Here is a 24,848-nt window from a genome sequence, read left to right as displayed (position 1 = left end):
CTCTCTCTCTCTCTCTCTCTCTCTCTCTCTCTCTCTCTCTCTCTCTCCCTCTCCCTCTCCCTCTCCCTCTCCCTCTCTCCCCCCCCTCCTTCTTTCTGTCTTTGTCTCTCTCTTTCTGTCTCTATCTCTCTCCTCCCTCAAAAGCAATTTCTAACCCACATTTATAGTAATTGTAAAACAAAGGAAGGAGAAATTCTACAGCATTTCAAAAAAGTACAAAAATCTCCAGTTCTCAATTTGGGTTTTATAATATTTAACAAAAGCAGAATGAGAGGGTCCTGAGAGTTATAATCAGGAAAAACCTGGTTGTGCTTCATACTTGGGGAACACGTATAGAAATCCCTTTGGGAACATCTGATTGGTGATGCTGGTCCTTCTGGAGACCCAGGCCCGTCGTTCTGACCCTCTTCCCCCTTTCATCCTCAGGAGGCCTCAGACAGGGTAAAGGTCCAGCTGCCCTTGGTGCTTTGAGAGTGTAGCAGGGACCCCCTGCTTACTCTTGAATCTCCATTTGTGCCCCTGCTCCTACCAAGAGCCCTGGAGGTGTTCCAGGCCAGCCCCCTCATCTTCCAAAGGCCCAGGGCCTCTGGTCAGGCTGCCTTGGCAGTCATTGGCAGGACACTTGACTCTAGTTGGTTCCACGTAAAGAGGCAGGTTGGGGTATTTTACTTTAGTAAAGCAGATGCAGTGAAAACAGCAAGTGAAACAACCCTCCTTCTCGTTGTCAACACGATAAACCAAGTGGAGATGGGGCTGAGGCCTTGTCCTGGTGGTGGGAGCAGCCAGTCAAGTGTGTGTTCTAGAAATGGACCTTGTAGTCCCCAGGAAGGCCGTCAGGGGTGAGGGTGGTCCAGTTAAAGACTATCCAAGACTTAAAAGTGGCTTTTTTTCTCCTGGTCAGTGGCCAGCAGCTTGTCGATCCCTTTCACTGTAGCTACGGCCATCGTTGTGAGTTTTGTACTGAGGGTTCCAGGAGAACGCTGCCTTTGGCCTGAAGTAACTCTCATCCAAAGAGGGCGCTTCCTATTCCTCGTCCAGCCCAGCAAATCTTAGCATGTTCCCTGGAACAAATCACTGAAAAGAGCCAAAGTAAAGCTGGCCACAGCGTTGGCCGTGACTGGCGTGTCTGGTGTGCACGGCTGCCTGGCCCCTTGAGCTTCTGGAGCTCGGAGCTTGCTCGTGTCTCGCAGCCAGACTGGCTCTGTTCAGGGGCTGCTTTCTCTCTGCATTTGCTCATCATCTCACTGTCCCTGGGGCACGCTAGCATTGACTCTTGCTTGTCTGCTCCCATCACACTGCCTCGTCTTCCTCACCCATATGTATTGTTTGTGTTCCTTCAACTGATGGCGCTGTCGTGTCTGTGCATGTAGCCCAGGGGACCCAAATGGTGGCCATTTGCAAGGCCCCGCATGGCTGGGATTGAATGCCAACGTCCCTGCCTCATTGCCTGGCTTGCTGCAGGGTCATCAGAGGGGAAACTGTCTAATTTCCAGGCCCAGCCGCCCTTTTTGCTCCGTAAGTCACTGTTCTAATTTGACTTCTTGCTTAAGAATCTGTGATTTCCTGGAGCCTTCTCGTCTTCCTTTCTTTTAGGTGCTCAGATGTGACAGCTAGAACTGACTGTGCTCTGGCACAGTTTGTTAAACATGAAATTCAGCGCCATGATTCAGACTAGATCACGTGGGCAAGCAAAATTCTCCCCACTCAAAATGAACTCTTTATTGCCTTTTCTAAAAAACCACAATCCTTTCCAAGACACTTAGCTTTCCAGGGTTGAAGAGGACAAAAACGGTGAACAGGGTAGGTACTCTCAGGCCACAGAGTCGACTGCTGCTGCTTTCAAGGCATCTCTGTTCCTAGGAGCAGCTCCACTTTCTAAACTTCATCTCTTCTAAGCAGCAGCCAAACAAGTTTGAAAACCCAGAGTGAAGATCAGCTCTGTTAGCTGGCCATTGGGATGAAATGATAGCTTTTAACATCTTCCAGGGAGAAATCCTGCTCTGAATGTAGTTTTACTACGCAGATAAGACAGGGCAGTAAGGTAACTTTGTTCTTGGGCTGAGTCCACAGAAGGGGAGACCCACTGAAGACACGCGTGCGTGAATGTGTTTCTATCACATAGGAGCCGAGAGAGGTTAGTGCAGAATTTGAGGGACCCCCTGCACCCCACAATCTACAGCCCTATGAATCTTGTTGGGGGAGGGGAGAAGAGGGGAGAAAGCTAGTGGGCAAGGATTAAATTCCTTAATTTTCAATTTAACAATCAGTGGTGATATGGATCCAGAAAAACTGGGCCATGAAAGTACCAGGCTTCATGGTGCCCCCCTTATCACCTGCAAATTGCTGCTGGTTTTTTGTTTGTTTGTTTTGAGAAAGTCTTGTCCCCTCTGCAGTTATCTTTTTGTTGTTGTTTTAGGTGCTCAGATATCTTGCCACCTGGGTGGCCAGACTAGAGGGAAAAGGGGTGGGGAGGAATGGAAGGGAGGGAGTGAGGAGGAGGGAAAGATTTATTAAGTGCCCTTGTGTATGCAGAGTCCCGTGCTGTTCAGACAGCCCCTTCTCTCCAAGAGTTCATTTAAAAAAATTTTGAGTTCCCAATTTTTTCCCTCCTCTCTAGAAAGATAAGAATTTTAAATAGGCTGCATATGTGCAGTCACGTGAAACCTATTCAGGAGCTTATTTTCTAATAGGGAAGATTTCAGCTTCAGGTCAGCTCCAGGCACGGAATTTGGGGAACTTACTTTACTGAAACAAACAAAAACAGAGCTCTGTTTCTTTATAAACTGCCCCCAGTCTTGTCAGGGGCTGTTCTCCCCTTCTCACGGAACAGATGTCGGAAGATCCAGAAGAAAGAATGTGCAGCTGCGGCGTTGGCGTTTAGTCCAGGCGAGGTTTCTTCTCCTGGAGGATCTTAGAGTCCTGGGTCAGGAGCCACAAAGGACCTTGGAGTCCAGCCAGCCCTCCAAAGAGGAAAGGGAGGCTCAGCCAGGGTCATACGGGTCGTAAGCGTAATAGCTAGGACTTGAACTCATGTCATCCGGCAGGAGAGCCATTGTGCCATGCAGCCTCCCTTGAGGTTAGACCTTTCTCTTATGCTGGAGGTACTTTTGACTTTTCAGTCAGTCAGCTAGTCCATAAACCTTTGTTAAAGTACCTCCTATGTGCCAGGCCCAGTGCTAAGTGCAGAGGATACAAAAAGAGGCGAAAAATACTCCTTGCCCTTTATAAGTTTACAATCTAATAGGGGAGACAGCATGCAGACACATATGTACAATGCTTTAAATCCCTGTTGATTAGAGAAATGTAAATCAAAACAACTCTGAGGTACCACATCACACCTATCAGATTGGCCAACATGACAAAACAGGAGAATGATAAATGTTGGAAATGTGGGAAAATTGGAACACTAATGCATTGTTGGTGGAGTTGTGAAATGATCCAACCATTTTGGAGAGCAAGTTGGAGCTATGCCCAAAAGGCTATAAAAATGTACATTCCCTTTGACCCAGCAATAGCACTTCTAGGGCTGTATCTCAGAGAGGTCATACAAATGGGAAAAGGACCCACGTGTGCAAAAATATTTATAGCAGCTCTTTTTGTGGTGGCAAAGAATTGGAAATTGAGAGGATGCCCATCAATTGGAGAATGGCTGAACAAGTTATGGTATGTGAATGTAATGGAATACTGTTGTGCTAGAAGAAATGATGAGCAGGCAGACTTCAGAAAAACCTGGAAAGACTCGTGTGGACTGATGCTGAGTGAAGTGAGCAGAACCAGGAGAACGTTGTACACAGCAACAGCCACGTTATGTGATGACTGACTCAGATAGACCTAGCCCTTCTCAGCAATGCGAGGATCTAAGACATCTCCAAAAGTCTCATGGTGGAAAATGCTGTCCACATCCAAAGAAAGAACTGTGGAGTCTGAATGCAGATCGAAGCAGACTATTTTCTCTCTCCTTTTCTTTTGTTGTTTTGTTTCCTCTTTCTGGTGGTTCTTCCAGTTGGTTCTAATTCTTCCTTACAACATCACTAATGTGAAAATATGTTTAATAGGAATGTGTATGTAGAGCCTATATCAGATTTCGTGCTGTCTTGTGGAGGGAGGGGAGGAGGGAGGGGGAGAAAATTTAAAACTCAAAAGCATATGGAAGTGATTGCTGAAAACTAAAAATAATTTTTTTTAAAAAGCCATGTACAAACGAGCTATGAATAGGCCGCCTCTGGTTAGAGGAAATGATCTGGAGGAGATCTGTTTAAGGAGACGGAGCCGTCAAAGAGGTGGGAGGAGAACCAGGAGAGAGGAGGAGTGATTAACCGTGGCCAAGGCCACATAGAGGTCAGGCAGGATGAGGACTGAGAAAAGGTCACTGGATTTGGTAACCAAGAGGTCACTGGTAACTTTGGAGAGAGTGGATTCACTGGGATTGAGAAGAGAGTAGAGGAGAGAGAGTGGACACACGCCGCTTGTGGAAGGCCTTTTTGGGGGGTTTAGTGACGAAGGGTGGAAGAGAGAGGGACTGTAGTTAGTGGAGATAGAAGGGTCAGTTGAGGGTGTTTTCAGGATAAGAACAAAGCAGTGGGCAAGGACCAATAGATGGGGAGAGAATGGAAATTAGTGAGGGATGGGGTTGATGGAGCGGATGGCATGGGATCACTTGCATGTGTGGAGGGGTTGGCCTTGGCAAGAAGAAGGGCCCCTGTACATGGACCCACTGCAGGCAGCATCGCCGCTGTCTGGGACGGTCTGTACCCGAACTTAGAGGAAGGCCACGTGCAGGGGACAGAGAATGCCGGGTTTGGCTAGTTAGGAACCCTGGATAGAGGCCACAGATTCCATGGGGCTCTTGGAAGAACTGGTTGGGACTGTTTGTTATTGTCTGGGGCCTCTAGTTCCAGGCCAGATCTACACCCGGTATTAGGGATGCATGAGAAGTTTTAAATCCTGTTACTGGGGCACCTCTCTGGAGAGATCGTGGACAGCCTGGGGCAGCCGGAGGTAACTTAGTCCCAGCCGTAGTCATTGCCTTAAAGAAGTCAGAGAAAGATTTGTATATACTGGTGGCATGGCACCCGTGGAAGAACTCTGACCCTTCCCTGTGTCTGACAGACCTGCTGGTAAGTAGGTTTTGTTGGTTTTCTTGACTCGTCTTCCGCTAGAAGAGCGTAAGGGATCGTGTTGTCCTCGTGTTCTTGTGCTTAGCATACAATAAGGGCTTCCTCGATGCTCAGTCCATCCGTCTGTCTGCCATCTGAGGCGGGCTTCAGTCACTCTGTGTGTCAGCTAAGGCATCTGGAGGCATCTTGATCATCTGATAAGCAGTTGAAGGCAGAGGCGTTAGTCAGCAGTTTCCCCTGCTGGCTGTAGGCAGTTTCTGTCTCACGTTTGTCAGATTCTTGAAACAAGAAATGAGGAAATACGCTGCATCAACAGAAGAGACAAAAGTACGACATTGAGTTTTGGTTGTTTAGTATTTAACAAATCGGACTCACTGAGCTGGGAGCTTTCTGGTGAGGGGAGGAGAGAGCCACGTGAGAGTGGAACAGGCCAGAGGGTTGTGAGCGCGGGACAGTCGTTGGGGCCACGAGTGAGGAAAGACCCACAAGAACAGCTGCAGATAAACCCTCACCCAGCTCGCCCTGACGTGACTCTTACCTCTAATCCTTAACTCTTGCTGCACCGAGGAGGCACTGGGGCCTAGAAGCTTCTGAAGCCCCGTCTAGGCTGTCTGTTCATTTGGCATTGGCTAAAGGGGGCAGCTAGGGGGTGCCACACTTCCTAGCTGGGTGACCCTGGGCAAGTCACTTCACCTCTGCCTGCCTCAGTTTCCTCATCTGTACAATGGGCTGGAGAAGGAAATGACAAACCCCTCCAGTATCTTTGCCAAGAAAACCTCAGATGGGGTCACGAAGAATTGGACAGGACTGAAAATGACTGAAGGAACAGAGAGGGTCAGAAGAAAGAGTTTTGTTGTGTCAGGATCAGCATGCACTCATTAAGCACCTGCTGTGTGCCAGGTATGTGGAGTAGAAACAACAGGAAAAGACAGATCACAGTCCCTGACCTCCAGGAGCTTCCGTTTAAATGGGAGTGTGCTCATTTTCTAGTGCAGTCACGCTGAGGGGTCCATTCCCGTCTTGTTCACTTTTCCCCAGTCTCCAGGATTCCTGCCAGCTGAGTCTTTACCTGTTTTTGTTTTCTTCTGAGGGGAAGTCCTGGTTTCTTTCTCATTCTTGATTTCCAGCTTATCGGGGTGCTGTGACGGAATAAGATGGACATTTCCTTGTTTCTCTCGTGACCATCTCAGGCCTGCCTCTTTTAAAGCCATCTGGGTCTCTTTCCTGCTACAACCGTATAAAGATGGGATAGTGTCCTTTAAGGGTGATTGTGACTAGAGAGATTGGCCACCTTGTCTCCACTGGTGTGCCCAGGGAGAGCGCCGTAAGCACTTGGGAGGAGGTCTTCTAGAGCTGCCGAGGTCCCAAGCCTCCCTTCGCCCCGTGACCTAATCAGACCGTGACTGGTCCACATATTAGACATCCAGACTCTTCCTGGTGTCCTCCTCAAAGCTGGAAAAGCCGCTACCTGGTAACGCTTGCCAGAGCTTGGCCCCTGCTGGCACAGTGCCCCTGTGATCCAGGGGCCCACCAGGAGCAGAGGGCATTGCAGCAGAAAGCTCACTGTACCCAGTCCCTGCCCTGGATGACTTCAGTTCTCCTTGTGGGGCAGGACTAGGGAAGCACCTCCGGAGAAGACCTGTACGGATTGCTCGGTTATATGGGACAGCATTTCCTTCCTTGTTTTGTGCCTGCACCTGTGTATGACTATTGACAGGAACCTTTGTATGTGCATATATTAAAAAGGTGCCTCTCCTGTCCCGGCCCCACCCCATATGTGGTGGGCCTGCAGCTGCCCTTCTGGAGACCTGGTCAAGTGTGTCCTTCGGGAAGCCTTTCATGACCTTGCCCCCATTCAGAAATGCCTCTTTTCTTGTGCCACTTACATTTATTAGCTGCTTAGGAGAAATGTGGCCCTGTGTCAGATATGGCCCAGATGCTGCTCTGCAGGAGCTCATAATCTGATTGGGGTGTGGGGGTGAGGGCCGTGTACAAGCTCTAGAGAGGAGAAGGCCGAGGCTGGCCAGAACCTGGAGGAAAGCTCGTGTTGAAAGAGGAGAGGAAGCCAGAGGAGAACCAGGAGAGTGTCATAGAAGCCAAGGAGGCAGCTTTGCGGAAGGACACAGAGGTCGCCAGTCAGATTGCTTGGGCCGTCAGGGGAAGGAGGCCAGGAAAGAAGGCCCTGGGTTTGGCCCGAAGGAGCCGTGGGGACTGAAAGAAGATTGGGGTTTGGAGGGAGGGGTGATGAGGAAGAGGCAGCCAGTAGAGGCTACGCTTTGTAGAAATGTGGCGGGGGGGCGGGGTCACAACAGCGAGATAGAAAATGACAGTGTGAGCTGGGGTGTCAACATCAAGGAGAGTTGTGTTCTTTCAGGATGGTAGTGACTGAGCATATTTGTAAGCTAAGGAGCAAAGGGAGTCAGTAGAGATGGGGGGAAGCTGCGTTAGTGTCAGAGAACTAATGGGTCAGGAAGGTCAGCAAGTAGACAGAGGGGCCAGCCCGGAGGGTGACGGCTTCCACTGGAGAGAGGAACGAGAGCCCGTGCATGGGGAGGTTTTGTGCTGGCTGGTGTCAGTCTCAAGAATGCAGGAAACAAGGTCAGCCCGATGATCAGTGTGTCTGGCAGGTGGTCCTTTTTGCTTAACTTGACTTCTTTATGGGGGGGGAGATGATTGGGAAAGGGCAGCAATCTGTAAAGCAAGAGTTAAAACTTGCTTAAAGAAGGGATTTAGCACAGCCACTGAGAATGGGAGTGAATCCACAAACAAGGATTAAAAACACGGTGGTACTTGCAACTGGGAAATAAGAAATACAGGAAATGGGGTACAGAAATCCATCCTGTCCTACAGAAAAATAGAAGGGGAAGGGGGTAAGAGAAGTGGGGCAGAGATAGAAGGGAAGACAGACTAGGGGAAGGGCTATTCAGAATGCATGCCATCTTGGGGTGGGGGAAGGGGCGAGATGGAGTGAAAATTTGGAACTCAAAATCTTGTGGAAGTAAATGGGCAAAACTAAAAATAAATTTTAAAAAAAGGATGGTGGTAGCCACGAGGGCACAGTGTGAGGCTGTCAGTCAGCTCAGGCTTGTGATCTCCTCAAGTGGTGGGGGGGGCCAGGTGCCTGCCTTTTTCATATGGTTATCGCACTCACCAGGACCCAGCAAGGCCTCAGAAAGGTGGCTTGATTGAACTGAAGTGTACATTTTCTGGCTGGTGCTGTTTGTGTTTGGTTTTATTTTTAAATCAGCTGTAGATCTGACCTGTTCTTTGTGTTTCTTTTTATTCACCTGTGGCTTACTAAATGATAAAGTGGTTTCCAGTTTAAGAGTCTTTGTCATAAGAAGTAGATAAAAGTGACAGTGCCCCTCAATAGGTTTTCCATTGATCGATCCACCATCCTTTGGTTATAATTTTTTGACAAGTATTTATCTGTCTATCTATTTATTTTTAATTTTCAACATTCACTTTCAGGAGATTTTGAGTTCCAAATTTTCTCCTCATCTCTCCCCTCCCTCCACCCCAAGATGGCAAGCAATTTCATAGAGGCTCTACCTATACATTCATATTGAACCTATTTTCTTATTAGTCATGTTATAAAGAAGAATTAGAACCAGTGGGAGAAACCACGAGAAAGAAGAAACAAACAAAAGAAAAAAGGGAAAAAAGAGAGTGAGCAAATAATATGCTTTGATCTACATTCAGACTTCATAGTTCTTTTTCTGGATATGGACAACATTTTCCATCATGAGTCCTTTGGAGATGTCTTAGATCCTTACATTGCTGAGAAAGGCTAAGTCTATCAACATTAGTCATCACACAACGTGGCAGTCACTGTGTACAACGTTCTCCTGATTCTGCTCACTTCACTCAGCATCAGACCATACAAGTCTTTCCAGGTTTTTCTGAAGTCCAAATGCTCATCATTTCTTCTAGCACAATAGTATTCCATTCCATTCACATACCACAACTTGTTCGGCCATTCCCCAGTTGATGGGCATTCCCTCAATCTCCAATTCTTTGCCACCACAAAAAGAGCTTCCGTGAATATTTTTGTACATGTGGGTCCTCTTCCCATTTGTGTGATCTCTTTGGCGTACAGCCCCAGAAGTGCTATTGCTGGGTCAGAGGGTTTGACAAGTATTTAGTGACAGCTGACTACCTGCCTAGTTCTTGTTGAGGAGCAAGAGAGGGAAGTTAAGACAAGGTGGAATTTTGAATATAAAGATCAGAAACTGGGACCTTGATCCTTTGGGGGTTGGGGGCAAAATGACTGAAGCGATGTTTTAGAAAGGTGGAGGCGGCCGGTGGCCTTGTGCACAGTAGATTCGCCGGAGACAAGGCCTGAAGTGGCGGGGGTGTAGCCGTGGAGTACTGGGGTGATGAGGACCCCGAACTAGGGCTAGTAGTGCTGTATGAAGGGAAAACAGAAACCCAAGAGAAATGGCGAAGCTAGGATTGATAGGATTTTTTTAAATGATCGTATGTAGGAAATGAGAGATGTGCTTGACTCTCCTATAATAGTTTGCTGAAGAGAAAAACGGTCATGGAAAGAATTGGGCTTTGGAAGTCCGTCTGTTGTGCCATGAATGACTTTGACAGACTTATCTCTTCTCAGCAATGCGAGGATCCAGGATAACTCCGAAGGTCTCAGGATGGAAAATGCTGTCCACATCCAGAAAAGAGCTATGGGGCTGAATACAGATCAAAGCGTATTATTTGCTCTCTGTTTTTTTTTGTTTCTTCTTTCTCGTGGTCTCTCCCATTGGTTCTAATTCTTTATAACATGACTCATACTCTGCATGTATAGGTAGAGCCTCTGTTAAACTGTCTGCCATCTTGGGGTGGGGGAGGGGAGAGACGGGGAGAGAATCTGGACCTCAAGATCTCCTGCAAGTGAATGCTGAAAATTCAAAAAGAAGCTCGTCTGTTTAATAGTCTCCACTCTCCCTCTTCTAGGTGCGCTACCCAGAGCGGATCACGATACTGAGGGGAAATCACGAGAGCCGGCAGATCACCCAGGTGTACGGCTTTTACGACGAGTGCCTGAGGAAATACGGCAACGCCAACGTTTGGAAATACTTCACGGATCTGTTTGACTATCTCCCGCTCACGGCGCTGGTGGATGGACAGGTAGGCGTTGACAGGGATGGCGGTGAAGGCAGCGTCCGTGTGCTGACAGAGAGATCTGTGTCATTCTGCAAAGTCGGCACCTGTCACAGGAAGGAGGGCCGGCCGTGGGCCAGGGGCTGTGCTAAGAGCTTTACCAATGTTACCTCATGCGATGGTCACAGAAACCCTGGGAGGCAGATGCTGTTATCCCCATTGTGCAGATGAGGAAACTCAGACTCAGAGGAGTTAAGTGACTTGTTCAGGGTCACTCAGCTAAGAAGTGTCTGAGGCTGGATTTGAACTCAGGTCTTCCTGACTCCAGGACCAGCACTCAATCTGCTGCACCACCCAACTGCCTCAGGAAGTTAAAAGGCAATGGTCTTCACCTTCCTAATAATAACTGGCACTTGGAGGGACAGGAGAAGGGCTGGCATCTGGGACTTGACCGGTCCAGGGAACTCTCAGGGGAGGCAGCATGGCCCTTCTCTGTAGCTTATGCTTGGCCACCTGCCTGGGGCTCCGAGTGCTAAAAGTGACCTGCTCAGGATCGTGGTGGGACCAGCACCCTGATCTGCCCTGGTGCCAAGGTCAGCCCCCTCTGTCCTGGCACGTTTAACATCCGGACGCTGGCGTGATGCCCTACATGGGTCACTGCTATGTACCTTGGGACAGTCCTGCAGGTGAGGGAGGTCAGGAAACTGAAGCTCAGGGTCACACAGCTGGGAGGGGTCAGGTGAGAGCAGGCCACCAGCGTGTGCTTCCCAGCAGGGTGCTGTGGCCAGTGCCGTGCCAGGAGACAAAGCAGAAACAAAGTGGCCCCTGCCGTCAGGCGGCTTCTGTCCCTCTGGTGGGGAATGAGGAAGGAGTACTGGGGAGCAGCGCCCAGCTGTCCCCCGCTGGGTCCTTCCCCTCCCTAGGAATCTTGAGCCCCAAGATGGCTAGGGGAGGGAGAGGCTAACAGAGGAGCGTGTCATTTGGCAGAAAGGGGGTGGAGGGATTGGTTCTAATTCTTACCTACAACATCACTAATGTAAAAATATATTTCATAGGGATATAGATGTATAGCCTGTATCAGATTGCACGCCATCTTGGGAAGAGAGGTGGCGAGGAAGGGGGAGAAAAATTTAAAACTCAAAAGCATGTGGAAGTGATTGCTGATAAATTAAAATAATAAAAAAAAAAATCACCTCCTAAAACTAAGGGGCGGGGGGTAGAGGGGGAGACGTCTCCCCAGGGGCCCGTACCTCCCTGCCTCCTGTAGACGGAGGGAAGCCTGAGGCCACTGCTGACCAGCCGTGTCTTGGGTTGTTGGGAGCACGGGTGGAGCCATGCCAGCCCTTTACCCCCGTTGATGTGCTCTCTGGGGAGCAATAGAAATCTCAGCCGGCGTTTCTGTACTAGTACTTAGAGGTTTGCAGGGTGCTTCCCAGAGAAGAGCTCGACAGGGTAGATGCTGTGATTCCCACTTTGCAGATGAAGTAAGTGAGGCACAGAGAGGTTAAGAGAATTCCAGGGTCTCACAGCTAGGAGTTGTCCCAGGTGAGACTTGAACTCATTCTATCCACTTCACCACCTGGCTGCCTGGTGATTGAGGGCTTAGTTGTCTTTATGTGAATGAGAATTTTAAAATCAGTGATACAAGTTTACCAAAGCGAATCTATAAAAAAATTAATTATACTTGAAAAAAATAATCTATGGAACGAAATAGTTTAATTGTACGTACTTATTAAGTAAATTTATTTTCTTGTAGATAAGATTTTGGGGAATCATAAAATTTTGAATTGATTTAAATTTAAAAGGTGAAAAATCATAAGGTATGCGTTGTTTAAATTAGGTACTTTTCATCAGATTTTGGCAAGAAATGAGCTAAGAAAATTGTGCAACCCCCTCCCCCTTTTTTCTTCTTAAAGATATTTTGCCTCCATGGTGGCCTTTCTCCGTCCATCGATACACTGGATCATATCCGAGCCCTGGATCGCCTGCAAGAAGTTCCACACGAGGTAAAGGTGGAGTTTTGGGGGGTGGCATTGCACCTGTGTCAGGTACTGTGCCCCAAACGGAGGTGAGTGCTCTTTCCTGACCGGCAGCCCGTATTCCATTGGCCCGAGGTCGCTGGGGCCCAGTCCATCTGAGGGGCTCTGCCGTGACATGAGAAGGTCACGAGGAGCAAAGTCCTTTGTCCTTCTCCTTGCCCTACGCTGGTATCTCGGGCATCAGCCCAGACGGAATCTCTAAAAGGGCCTGAGCTCAGCAGGCCAGAGGCAGAAGAGCCAAAGTCTGACCACATGCCGCCAGAACCCTATTAAGTTGTTCTCTGGGTGTTCTCGAGGAATTGGGCCAGAGGAACAGTGTTTCAGAGTAATGACGCATTTGCATAGACCACAAGAGAGGTTAGTACAGCTCTCCATTTCAGAGACCCTTAAGATGAGGGTGTGGACTGTGAGGACCCGAAGGCAGGGGGCCCCTCCTGCTTCCGCCGTCATCTGGCCTTAACCTGGTGGAGCTGGTGGAGGGCTCTTGGCCGCCCCGATTGGTCACAAGGAAAGGTTCTTGGGCAGTGACAGACATATTATGTTAAAAAGGGAACAGAAAGGTGACACGAGAACAGTTTAGAAAATAGAATAAAGTTTTGTTTTGGGAGAGAAAGATTACTCAAAGAAAGAGCTGAGGGCTCCCCTGCAGACCCCTGGAATCTCCCAGGATAACTGCAGAGGGACTTGGGACACTCAGTGAGTATTTCTCTGTAGAGGTTCACATAAATCTTGTTAGCTTACTACATGGCAGCAGAAAGAACTCAATGGTGCTCTGGGGAAATGTTGAGATTGAGGGACGTTCTGCTATTCCCCCTTCCTTCAGTGCTGTGTTCCTCACTCCTTCCTGGCACCTGTGTGCCATGCGGTACACCACCCTTTGGGCGGCCCCCTCACACATCGTGCCATCATTGTTTTCCCTCGGCAGGGCCCGATGTGTGACCTGTTGTGGTCTGATCCCGATGATCGTGGCGGATGGGGCATTTCTCCACGAGGGGCTGGCTACACATTTGGACAGGACATTTCTGAAACGTTCAACCATGCCAACGGCCTCACGCTGGTTTCCCGTGCTCACCAGCTCGTGATGGAGGTATGTGCATTTGTGCACAAGATGCTTGCTTCCACCTTCAGTGGGTGACAGACCCGGCACTAGGCTGGCTTCTCAGGCCCTAGGGTGATCCTCCGCGTTAGCTGAAGGCAGAAATTATTGTTCCTCGTTTGAGGGCGTGGCAAGAGCCTCTGATATGCCCTGTCAAGGTGGATTACATTGAAGATTGTGTTGCTGTGAAATGCTTTATTCCAGTATGTTTACGAGAGATAGAATTAATAAGAGATTTTACATCCGCTGTAAGTAAGAAAGAAACAGCAGCGTGTAAAACCATGTGTCTGATTCCGCTCTCCCTTCGGTGAAGGACGAACCTGTCCTGCTGGTTCTGGGAGGCGAGTGTCAGAATTAGCAGAACCAGCCGCTCGGTCACGCATCACGATGTCTTTGGTTTGACCGAGTGGACGCTTTCCAACAAATCCCCTTAGAAAGAACACTCCCCAAGGAAGCGGCCGTGGAGGTCACTGCCCAGAAGGCGGCACGGGTGGGCTCCTTGACTTCGGTCCCTGGGCGCCCTCTTCTTTTGGGGCTCCTCAGTCTTTCCCTCTGCTCTTGCGGGGACCTGCCAGTTCCCACGGCCTCAGCCGCCCCTCCCATGTCACCCGCTCTCGTGGCTGAGGGCACGTTGCACGGGGATCTGTCTTGAACATAGTTTTACGTGCTTACTATGTGCTTGGCAGTACAATAGCAATGCAGGCAGTTGCTGTCCTCCGAAAGCTTGCTTTCTGGTTTTGTTGTATTGGAACCTCCTTTTAGTTTATCTTTTGCCTGATTCTTTTTTAAAAAATACGATGTCATTGATGTCTTCTCTTTTTTACATCATCCTGGCTTTCCCCATCCCATACAACAAACAGTATTTTTTAAAGACAAAAAAGAGAGAAAGAGAGGGTGAAAAATCAGCACAGCTGCCCCGTGTGGAAGAAGCCCCGGGCCTGGGGCATGTGTCACCCCGGGGGGGGAGGGGTCCTCCTGCCTCTCTGGTGTGTGTATGTGTGTTGGGGGGGTTATCGCTTTGTTACCTTCCCTTCAGACCTTTGGGTCTTGGCTGCTCTGTCCATTTACATCGTTGTTTTCTTGGCTCTGCTGACTCTACTCTGTGTCCGGTCCTGTGCACGTTTCTTGGTCAGTCGTTTTTGCTTTACATTCTCTTCTATTTCTTCAGCCCTGTGCTCTGTTTTAATCTTTCTTGTCACTTCATGGAGTTCCCTTTGGTCCACTCTGCTGTCCAGGTGGTTTGTTGCTTGGGCAGGGTTTGTGCCCCTCGTGCCAAGCTCTCAGTTCCTTTTCCAGTCAGTCTGCTGGGCCTGGAAGCCTCCCCTTTCAGACCTCTCTGCCTGTCTCAGCATCCTTGCCCCCAGTGAAGCCTCCCCTGAACCACGCCTTCCCAGCTGTTGTCACGGACAGCGCTGGGCGTCTGTGCTCTTCCTGTGACAGTTGACTGACCTTGGTTATGTGATGCCATTTCTGTCATCCATTTCCCATTTTTCATTATTAATTACTTGGTTAAATAGTTCAGCGTTCAGTTGTTCCATTTGTAGGCCATCTTTTCTGATTATACTTTGTGCTAGCTTTTTACTCATTCTGGTCTTTGTTCCGGCAGGTAGTCAGTTAAGTCGGGATGACTTCTAATACACAGTGAGCCTTTTCTTTTTTTTTGTTTTTTTGTGAGGCAGCTGGAGTTAAGTGACTTGCCCAGAATCACCCAACTAGTGAATGTTATGTGTATGACGCCAGATTTGAACTCGGGTCGTCCTGACTGCAGGGCTAGTGCTTTATCCACTGCGCCACCTCACTGCCCCGAGCCTTTTCTTGAGTGTTAAAATACAGCTGTTTTCATTTGATGGATAAGTTAAGTATGTTCTTTCCAGGAAACTGCCTGGTAGGTCAGTAGAACACCATTATCTTTAGGAATTAAAAGTAGAACTCTTACTACGGACTTACACAAGTTAATTTGGTTTACCATAAGATCTAAATAACATGTAGACCTTCACACTTTGGTTTTTTTTTTTTTTTTTTTTTTAGGCAATTGGGGTTAAGTGACTTGCCCAGGGGCACACAGCTAGTTAAGTGTCAAGTATTTGGTCTTAGGCTGGATTTGAACTCGGGTCCTCCTGACTTCAGGGCCGGCGCTCTATCCACTGCCCCACCTAGCTGCCCCTGACCTTCACCCTTTGAAACAGAGCTGTCTCATTTAGCCCTTTTTCTGTGAGCCTGCCTGCCCGCCCGCCCTCCTTGTGGGCTCTGGTCTGGCCCCTTGAGGCCGGCCTAGGGTTGTGTCTGTAGGGGTCAGCAGTGGCGCCCAGCACCGCCTCTCTTGCTGCTCTGCTCCTCCTCCCGTTTCCCCTGTGTGTTATTCATGGTCAGCCTTAAAAACAAACCCAGAGTCGTAACGCAGATGCTGTTTTTTTCAATGTCTCAGGGGTACAACTGGTGCCACGATCGGAACGTGGTCACCATCTTCAGTGCACCCAATTACTGCTATCGCTGTGGGAACCAGGCGGCTATCATGGAGTTAGATGACACTTTAAAATATTCCTTGTAAGTATCGCCTAAGTCCAACAGAAAATAGAGATGGAGGTATTAGAATTAAGGGTCACACATTAGAACAGAAGTTAATGTTTTCACATTCTTTCATATGTGAAAGGAGAAACAAGGAAAGGTAAATAAATTTTAATTCAGTTTAATAAACATTGATTGAATTGATGTCATTGAATATATTTTTTGGCCCAGGTGATTGCTTTGAAAGATCCTGGAGAACAGCATTAGTGACCAAAGAAAGACAAGAGGAGGGCAGGGGTTAGGCAGATTTTCAGCAGAGGGAAAAGAATAGACACTGCACACTGCGGGCCTTCTGTCCTCAGAGAGATGGCGAGCTGCGATTTCAAAGGGCTCAGGGCAGGCCAGACTCACCGGTGCTTAATGAAATCCCCTAGGGAATGCTGTAGATAGAGTTCAGACATGGGTTGGGGGAGGCTTGGTTTATTGACTAAACCATACTTTGGTTTGGTTTGAAAACATACTGTGTTTGAGTGCCTGTGAGCTTATGATGAGCTGACGCTGTCATGCCAGCCAGAAGTGTTCATACAGCCCTGGGCTCTGTCAAGGGGGAAGAGGCTTCCTGAACACAGAGGTGTTGGTCCTGCTGTTGTCTGCCCACCAAGGCAGGACTCCCAGCACGGGAAGGCCCTCGGGCTCGTGAGCCCCGAGGACCCAGGGAGGGGAGCAGGACAAGGGGAGAGGTTACAGGAGAGCTGATCTAGGCAAACTTCCTCTCTAGTAGAGGCGTCCAGGTAAGTTTAAATAGCTGAAAAAACAGTGAAAGGTTCCCTCTGGATGTTGGAGAAAAGCACCAAACACATGCAGCTGCGGGATGGCCCCCAAGGCTCTCCTTCATTAGGCATGGCTGGGTGGATCGAGCCTGGAGACACTCGTGCTGCCCGTCTAAACAGACCCTAATAACATTGCCTGTCCACGCACAGTTTGTTGTGCATGGACTCTGTACTGTTCAGGCCAGAAGGAAACCGTCCACATACAAGCAAGACCATGTAAGAAGGGGCTTGATTAGTTATCGGTACTCCTTGGCTCTGCCTCTTTTGTGTGTAAGTGATTGTCAGGTTGTGAAAGCACACTTCAGCAGTCTACCCCGTTCCTCGAAGCCAGGACCCAAGTACCTGACCTTGGGACGTCTTGGTTCACGTCAAGGCCTGGCTGGCCTCTGCTGACTTGCCCCCTTCCTTGGTCCACTCCATCTGTTTATAAAGAGCCGGGGGGCAGGGAGGCTGGATTAGCCCATTGTTCGCTTTAGGTTGCCTTTCTAGTTGTAACAGTGATGGCTGGAAGGACCCTAGAAAGGCGCATCCCCAAGTCATTCTTTGGATTTCTCTTTGTACAGCCTGCAGTTTGACCCTGCGCCCCGTCGTGGAGAGCCCCACGTCACACGGCGCACCCCGGACTACTTCCTATAAACAGCTTTGGGGAAAACCTAGGACAAATACCTGGAGGTACACTCGGCATCTTTTTTACAAAGCGATGAGAACAGACATGTTTGTTAACAAGTTGGAATCCGTGTCTGCCTCTACGCCCATCACGGACCAAACTGTGCCCTCGTGTGCTCGGCACTGAGCAAGCCCACTGAGGCTGAAAGCCACCCCGCCCCGTCTTAGGTCGGTCAGTCAGTCAATCAGCCTGCCTGCTGTATTTGGGCTCCCTGTTTTCTTCTGGACTGTTCAACAGAAAAGGTAACTCATACCTCCATCTCCTTTTGCGCTTATTAATATGTAAATTTTAGTTTTAGTGTTTAACTGGCATGGATTATAGAATTTGGAGTTTATTTTTAAAGAAAATGCACAAACTAACTTTGACATAACTCATCACCCTTTATTTTATTAAAATGTATGATTAACTTAACTGGAGAAAGGCGAAGATTCCCCTTGGGAGTATGTTGTCATAACATTGAGAGATTTCCCTTCATTGAAGCTAAATGACTGTTCTGTGTTGATCTCCCTTTTTTTCTGTATATTTGTCACAGAAGTGCTTGCATCTTCTTGGGTGTATTGGAACAATAAACTTTTGAGTTGTAAACCAGACTGTCCTGAATTGCCGTGGTACGCGTGGAAATTTCTCATGGGGAATCCTGGATGTGGGGTTATCACTTGGCCCAGACCGAAGCTGGAAATGAACTCATTTCTAATGATGACTTCTCTTATTTGATCTATTATGTGGCAGAGAAAAGAAGAGACGTTTGCTGACAGTTATCAGGGCAAGGCAAAAACACAGCCATTTATGGTTTTGATTTCCCTAGGTAATCTGTGTTAATGTAATACAGAATACTTGCATTTAATGTGCAATTTTAAAAGTTAGGTTGTAAGCCAAATGGAGGATGGATAAATGAATTCTGAAGAACCACAGTAATGTGCAGTCAAGACACAGCTTTTATTTTTTTAAAAAAGTATGTCCTGGGACGGTGTGTGTAACGTCCATCTCAGCTTTATGAAAAGATCTAAGTCGAGACACTGGGGTCGTTTGATTTTTTCCAGTCCCATAATTACGTAGCACTCATGGGTGAATGTTGAACTCATAATTCCTTCATGAAATCTGCATGACAGACATTGGGGATGGAAAAAACAGCACTGTTGAATTAATGTGGCAAATAAATTATGAGTGTGTGTTTGAACTGCTAGTTGTATAAACCGGAATCAAGGTCAGCTTGAACTGAACCACCGCAGGTTTCCATGGTCCTCCAGGAGAAGCCACTCCCTGTTGGAGATCCCGAGCTCCATCTCTCGTGGCCCCTCCCTCCATTTGGGCCTGTTTTCATAGTGTTTTCAGTCTCTCCCTATTCCTCCATCTCCCAGTTCTCTCCCGCCCTTCTCTTCCTTCTTCCCAGGCTTTGTTCTACCACGCCTTCCACAGTGTTCCTTCATGAGCCCTTGTCCCCCGTCCCACACCTCTTCCCTGGATAACTTGCCCCGGCTTTGCTCGCCACTCCTCTTCCTCGGCATCCCCAGCCCTTAGCACAAGCTTAGGCACATAGTAGATGCTGAGTATATGTTTATTGGCCCACTCCTTCCTCCACCCCCACCATACCTACAGTGGTGTGCAAGTAAGCTGACATGTGGATTGACTTACACAATATAGATTCCAGTTTTTCACATCTTTAAAAACTTTTGCTCCCCAGTATGGCCTCCTTTGCTGCAGTTCCTTGTCCTCCATGACTTGGCACTGAGGTCACAAGATTTTCACATACAACCTTTAACTCTTCATGAAACTACCCTTATGTCCCATTGGGTGTTAAGCACGTCTTTGATGATAAGGCCATTTTTCCAAGTGTCACCTTGATTATAGCCTATTGGTTTTCAGTGAAGCATAAGTCTGGCATTAAAGTATATTTATTTCCATCTCATCGAACAATTTCTTAATTTTTGAGTATATCTGGGGTGGTGCAAGATCATACTGCGATGTTCTATCTCCATTTGGAAATTCATGTGCTTCCAGAACAGTTGTGCTCCTCAGGATACCAATATATTTATCAGAGTTCGTCATTCCCTCAAGGGGGATAAGACGTAGAAAAGGAATCCCCAAAATATCTTTCCCCAAACGCTCTGTAGAGGGCAGCCCCATCCTCCCAGTGTCTCAGGCTCCCAACCTAGGAGTCCTCCTCCATGCCTCACTCACACTGTCTTTTACACACACACCCATCCAATATGGCGCCAAGGCCTGCCCATTTCACCTTTGTAGCATCTCTTGTCAGTTATCTCCAGCCTCCTCTCTGACCCTGCCCCAGCCTGGTGCAAGCTGTCATCCCTTCACGTCTGGATTCCTAGAATAGTTGTTCAAGTCAGCCGTCAGAGTGATTTCCCGAAAGCATAGGTCTGACCATGTCGACTCCCCATCACCTCTAGGATCAAATACAGAATGCTGTTTTTGGTATTCAAAGCCCTTCATAACCTCTCCATTCCCTCCTTTCCAGGCGCCTTACTCCTTACTCCTTGATAAAGCCTCTTCAACCCAGTGACCTGGCCTCCATCTCAGGCTATCCTCCATGCCTGGGAGGCTCTGCCTCCTCTGCTCTGACTCCCGACCTCCCTGGCATCTTTTAAGTCCCAACCAAATGCCCCCTTCTGCAGGAAGCCCTTCCTAACCCCTCCTAATTCTAGTGCCTTCCTTCTCTCATTTATTTCTCACTTGTCCTGTCTGTAACTTGTTTTGTACCTAGTTGTTTGCATATTGTCTCTTCTGTTAAACTGCAAGCACCTTGAGGGCAGGGACCATTTTGACAAACTTTTTTTGTGTCCCCAGTACTTCACTTACTGCCAGGCACATAGGAGGCATTTAATGACTAGATGTTTTTTGTTTTTTCGCTTTTTTTTGGTGAGGCAGTCGGGTTAAGTGACTTGCCCAGGGCCACACAGCTAGTACGTGTCAAGTGTCTAAGACCAGATTTGAACTTGGGTCCTCCTGACTCCAAGGCCAGAGCTTTATTCACTGTGCCACCTAGCTGCCCCTAAATACAGTCCTCAGCAATCTGGTACCAGCCTTCCTTTCTTTTTTATTTATTTATATTGGGGTTAAGTGACTTACCCAGAATCACCCAGCTAGTGAGTGTTATGTGTCTGAGGCCGGATCTGAACTCAGGTCTTCCTGATTCTAGGGCCTGTGCTCTATCCACGGCACCACCTCGCTGCCCTGTGACTAGATGTTTTGCAATCTGATGACGATGTTCAGATTTTATAGGCTTACCTGGACTGGGATTTTGATATAGCCTTGAATATAAACATTTCCTTAGTAAAAACTACCTTCCCCCCCATCTTTAGCATTCCAGGCTTTGTATTATCTTGCCCGTGGCAAACACTTTTCCTTCACGGCAGCGGCGAGCGCGTTACTTATTTAAGGACAGCCCTTCCAGTTGCCAGGACTGTCTGAAGGGCTTTGTTTTTAGAGGACCGACGAGGCTGTCTGGCAGCACCCGTTGGTCGGTTTTGTTTCCATCTAACTTTCCTTTATACTTGGTATGACCGAGCGTGTCTCATTGTGAGCTGGTGTGATCCCAGAAATGCTTGACTCGGCACCCCGGCCGCTGCTTCGGCGTCTTTGACGAGTCATCTGAGGAGTGCCGAGAGCTCTAGCTGGGGGCGTTTCCGTAGAGCCCAGATTCTTCATCTGTTTTGTGCCAGTCAGTCTGGTGAAACCAATGGGCCTCTTCTCCGAGTGACGTTTTTAGATACAAAATCACAAAGGAGCAAGCCAGGTTAGTGACAATAAAGAGGTGATTCTTTGCCCCCTCCAAGTTCACAGACTCCTTGAGCCCCGATGGAGCCCAGGCTGAGGACCCCTTATTGCTATCACATCCGTTCTTAAAAACCACAGAATTGGGGCAGCGAGGTGGCGCAGCGGGTACAGCATCAGCCCTGAATTCAGAAGGACCTGAGTTCAAATCCGGCCTCAGACCAAACACTTGTCACTAACTAGCTGTGTGACCCTGGGCAAGTCACTTAACCCCGATTGCCTACAAAAACAAAAACCAAAAAAACCACAGAATTAAAGCTGCAACAGAGAAATGTGTATGGCTTAAAAGGGAGGGGAGGCGGCTCAAGCCTGGCTTCTCTGGATCAGCCCGTCGAGGTCAGCTGGAGCACAGACACGTGCCTGACCACTTGCATGATCTCACAGAGTGAGACCGTATGCCTGTATCACTTGTCCCAAGGCACCTACCACTGTCCCTCCCACTTTGCAGGGGAAATTCAAGCCATCCTCCAGGACCAGTCAGCTCGCTCTCGCTCTCTTTCTTCCTCTGCACTATTTGCTGTCTGTCTTTTCTCTTCCTGTCGGTCTCCGGGGACCACGTGCCTGGAGCTTCTCCTCGCCCACACTGACCCCTCTCTGTGATCCTCTGCCTTCCCTTCCGCTCTTCCCCACGGCCTTGCTTGGCCACTTTCCCCATTTCTCCGATGGAGATTCCTCAAAAACAGAAACTGACTCAGCGCTGCCCCTGCCAGCCTCGCAGCCGACTTCTCTCCCCTTCCTTTCGTGGCCAGACTAGCTGTGACATTACGCTCTAGGTATTAAGCGTCCCTCTGCAATGCTGGTGTTTCTCCTCTTGGCAGGCAGGGCCCTCCCTCTGCCCTTTGGGGACCTTGTCCCGCCCTGTGTCTTCTAGCCTTGCCTCTCTGCCTCTGCTCCTGATTGCCCCCAGATCCTAGGCACCTGTGTCCTCCAGCCTCCTTGACATCACCTCCTTCCCTTCACACCCACTCTTCCTCATTTTACCTTTTCTTGAGGTGGCAGTATTGCCGTCCTTCCTGTTTGTCAGATCTTTCTAACCGTGAGAGCTACTCTGGACCCTGGTCCTTCACCCCAGTATCAGATCAGGTACCCCGAGTCATCTCTCCCCTCCTTTCCACTCATGCCCATCTGCCATGGTCTCTGACACAGACTGAACGTGGGCTCAGAAAGGACCCAGCGTCGTGTCCTCGGCACGTCTCTCTACCACATGTGGGGCCCGGACTCAGTGATGCCTAAGGCGTGGTTCTTGCCTAGGGTATTGTAACAGCCGCCTCACCAGACGATCTCCTTTCCCTTCTTCCTGCCATTGCTGCATTCCTATTATCTTGTCACTGTGGGGCTCCCTATCTTGGCATTCAAGGCCCTCAGGAGAGGTTTTATTCTTCCCAATTACACGTAAAGATAGTTTTCAACATTCTTTTTTTTAATATGATTTTGAATTTCAAATTCTTTCTCTCTCCTTCCCCTCCCAAGGTGGCAAGCAATCTAATATAGGTTATACATGTGCAATCATGTTAGACATATTTCCACATCAGTCATGCCGTGAAAGAAGAAACAGAACAAAAGGGAAAAACCACAAAAAAAATGAAAATAGTATGCTTCAATCTACTTTCAAACTCCATAGTTCTTTCTCTGGATATGGACAGCATTTTCCATCATGAGGTCTTTGGAGATGTCTAAGATCTTTGCATTGCTGAGAAGGGCTACGTCTGTCAACGTTATTCACCACACAATGTGGCTGTTACTGTGTACAACGTTCTCCTGGTTCTGATTACTTCACTCATACAAGTCTTTCCAGGTTTTTCTGAAGTCGGCCCGCTCATCATTTCTTAGAGCACACTAGTATTCCATCACAATCATACCACAATTTGTTCAGCCATTCCCCAGATGATGGGCATCCTCTCAGTTTCCAATTCTTTGGCACCACAAAGGAAGCTGTAGCAGTCACTTTCCAATCACAATCTCCCTCCACCTGCCCACTGAACCTTCCTGATGTAGCATCCTCCCCACCTCTCTCCCTCACCTAAGCTTAGGCACATTAGGTTCATGCTGTACCTGCTCCCCGCCCCCTTCTCTGCCAGGAGGAAGGAAATGTTTCAGCATCTCACCATTGGTCCTCTGGAACCAGGAGCCATTTCAGGAATCCTTTTAATGAAAAGGATTAAAAAAATTTTTTCCCTCACATATCTCAAAGTAGGTAAGGGTATATTATTGTGTATGTGGATTGGTTCCTTTCTCAGCATCTCAGTGTTCACCCTGATCTTCACAATCCCCCTTCTAAGGTCAGGACCACTTACATACACAGAGTAGTTATGACTTGGCTTTAAGCAAGACCACCAGGAATGAACCCCAGCTCTTTGGTTCTCCCTCCATCAGGTGAAGTCCTGCTCTTAGGACCCTCAGGCCATGGAAACACAACTGGATAATCCAATCAGTGGCCATACTGGGTCAAATAGCTTGATTCTTCTCCTGGGCCGGCCTCATTTCTGTCATCTACAATTACAGATTATTTCCTCCGCTTTCTCTTTCATCATGATTAAGATTCTTCGCTGGATGATGTAGAGTGCTGGCCTACCTGTAGCTTGTAGGTATAAGGTTCGTCCAGCATAAATTCATTCCATGGTGTCATCGACGGCCACCTAAAGGTGCGGGATTTCATTTAAAATGTTATCTCACCAGGTCTTTAGTCACCTGGGGGTGAGATGGAACGTACCATGAGCCCTTAGGAACAAAAGCAAGTGGAAAGGGCTGTTTGTGAAGGTGTTATTGATCCCAGTCCTCCATCCACCACAAGAGAGGACGTGTCCTGCCCTCAGTGGTCTTCTGCTCATTGATGCTGTGGTCATCATTCTCATGGGCACGAGCTCATCGGTGCTATGCGTGTGCCAGTGTGGTCAAACATCACTCAATGGGCTAAGCTACAGCTCTGCCCATTTCCAGTAGCCCCTCCAATACTCTGGATGTTTTGATCATAATCTCTTTGACTACTCCTTTAAAAAAAAATTCATAACCTTTCATATCTATCAGGAAATGGCTCATCTTCAATATTTGTGTTAGTTCCCTGTATATCTTAGATGTTAGACCTTTACCACAAATGGGGATGAAAACGTTTTTCCCATTCTGCAATTTCTCTTCATATTCTAGCTTGATTGATTTTGTTTGTGCTAATTTTGTATCAGAAAAAGTGTATATTCTGTCTTTTGTACAGCTAGTGAGGGCACTATAGCCTAGTGGGCAGAGACCCAGATGGAGAGAGGAGACGGAAGAGAGCAGCCACGTTCGCTCCTCTGTAGAAGGAGGTCATCCCTGTGGCTGTGGTGGCTGGCTACTCCGTAGCGTAAACGCGTAGAAAGCACTCTGCGTAGGGCCGTTCTCCCGGACTCGTCTGTATCTTACTCTGCCTTGTTGACCAGGGTTCTCAGGCCCGTCGTGGTGCAGTCATGTGATTGTTTTCCCAGGTCTGCTCCTTTCGCCCCCACGACTCTTTCTAGTTTGGACAGCCTCTTGGAAGGCTTCACAATTGTCATTTCTTAGGATGCTGGAATCTTCCACTCGTGGCTCTGCCCTTCTTCCCCTATTCCAGTCTCTCACAAAGGAGCAAGGCGAGGGATGTGCCAGGGCCCCTCCAGGAGCTTGGGCCCTGGACCGCACGCCAGAGCACATCCTCTGCTGCCAGCATTCTGGCGACATGTCCTAGGGACCAAT

At 48.4% G+C, this 24,848-nt stretch overlaps 1 protein-coding gene across 1 annotated transcript in view; it reads left to right on the top strand.

Moving 5' to 3' along the window:
* Positions 1 to 17,957, top strand: part of PPP2CB (protein phosphatase 2 catalytic subunit beta) — a 34,639-nt gene extending 16,682 nt beyond the window's left edge. Inside the window, exons 3-7 of the mRNA XM_027853743.1 lie at positions 10,074 to 10,247; positions 12,137 to 12,226; positions 13,185 to 13,346; positions 15,781 to 15,899; positions 17,254 to 17,957. Of these exons, the coding sequence (XP_027709544.1) occupies positions 10,074 to 10,247; positions 12,137 to 12,226; positions 13,185 to 13,346; positions 15,781 to 15,899; positions 17,254 to 17,326 (618 nt within the window). The 3' untranslated portion in view covers positions 17,327 to 17,957. The remainder of the gene's footprint in view (positions 1 to 10,073; positions 10,248 to 12,136; positions 12,227 to 13,184; positions 13,347 to 15,780; positions 15,900 to 17,253) is intronic.
* The last annotated feature ends 6,891 nt before the right edge of the window (positions 17,958 to 24,848 follow it).

The sequence above is a fragment of the Vombatus ursinus genome, unplaced genomic scaffold, assembly GCF_900497805.2.
Source record: "Vombatus ursinus unplaced genomic scaffold, bare-nosed wombat genome assembly UNPS02010193.1, whole genome shotgun sequence".
NCBI lineage: Eukaryota > Metazoa > Chordata > Mammalia > Diprotodontia > Vombatidae > Vombatus > Vombatus ursinus.
The sequence above is the reverse complement of the archived record's forward strand: the minus strand, read 5'-3'. Positions and strand labels throughout refer to the sequence as shown.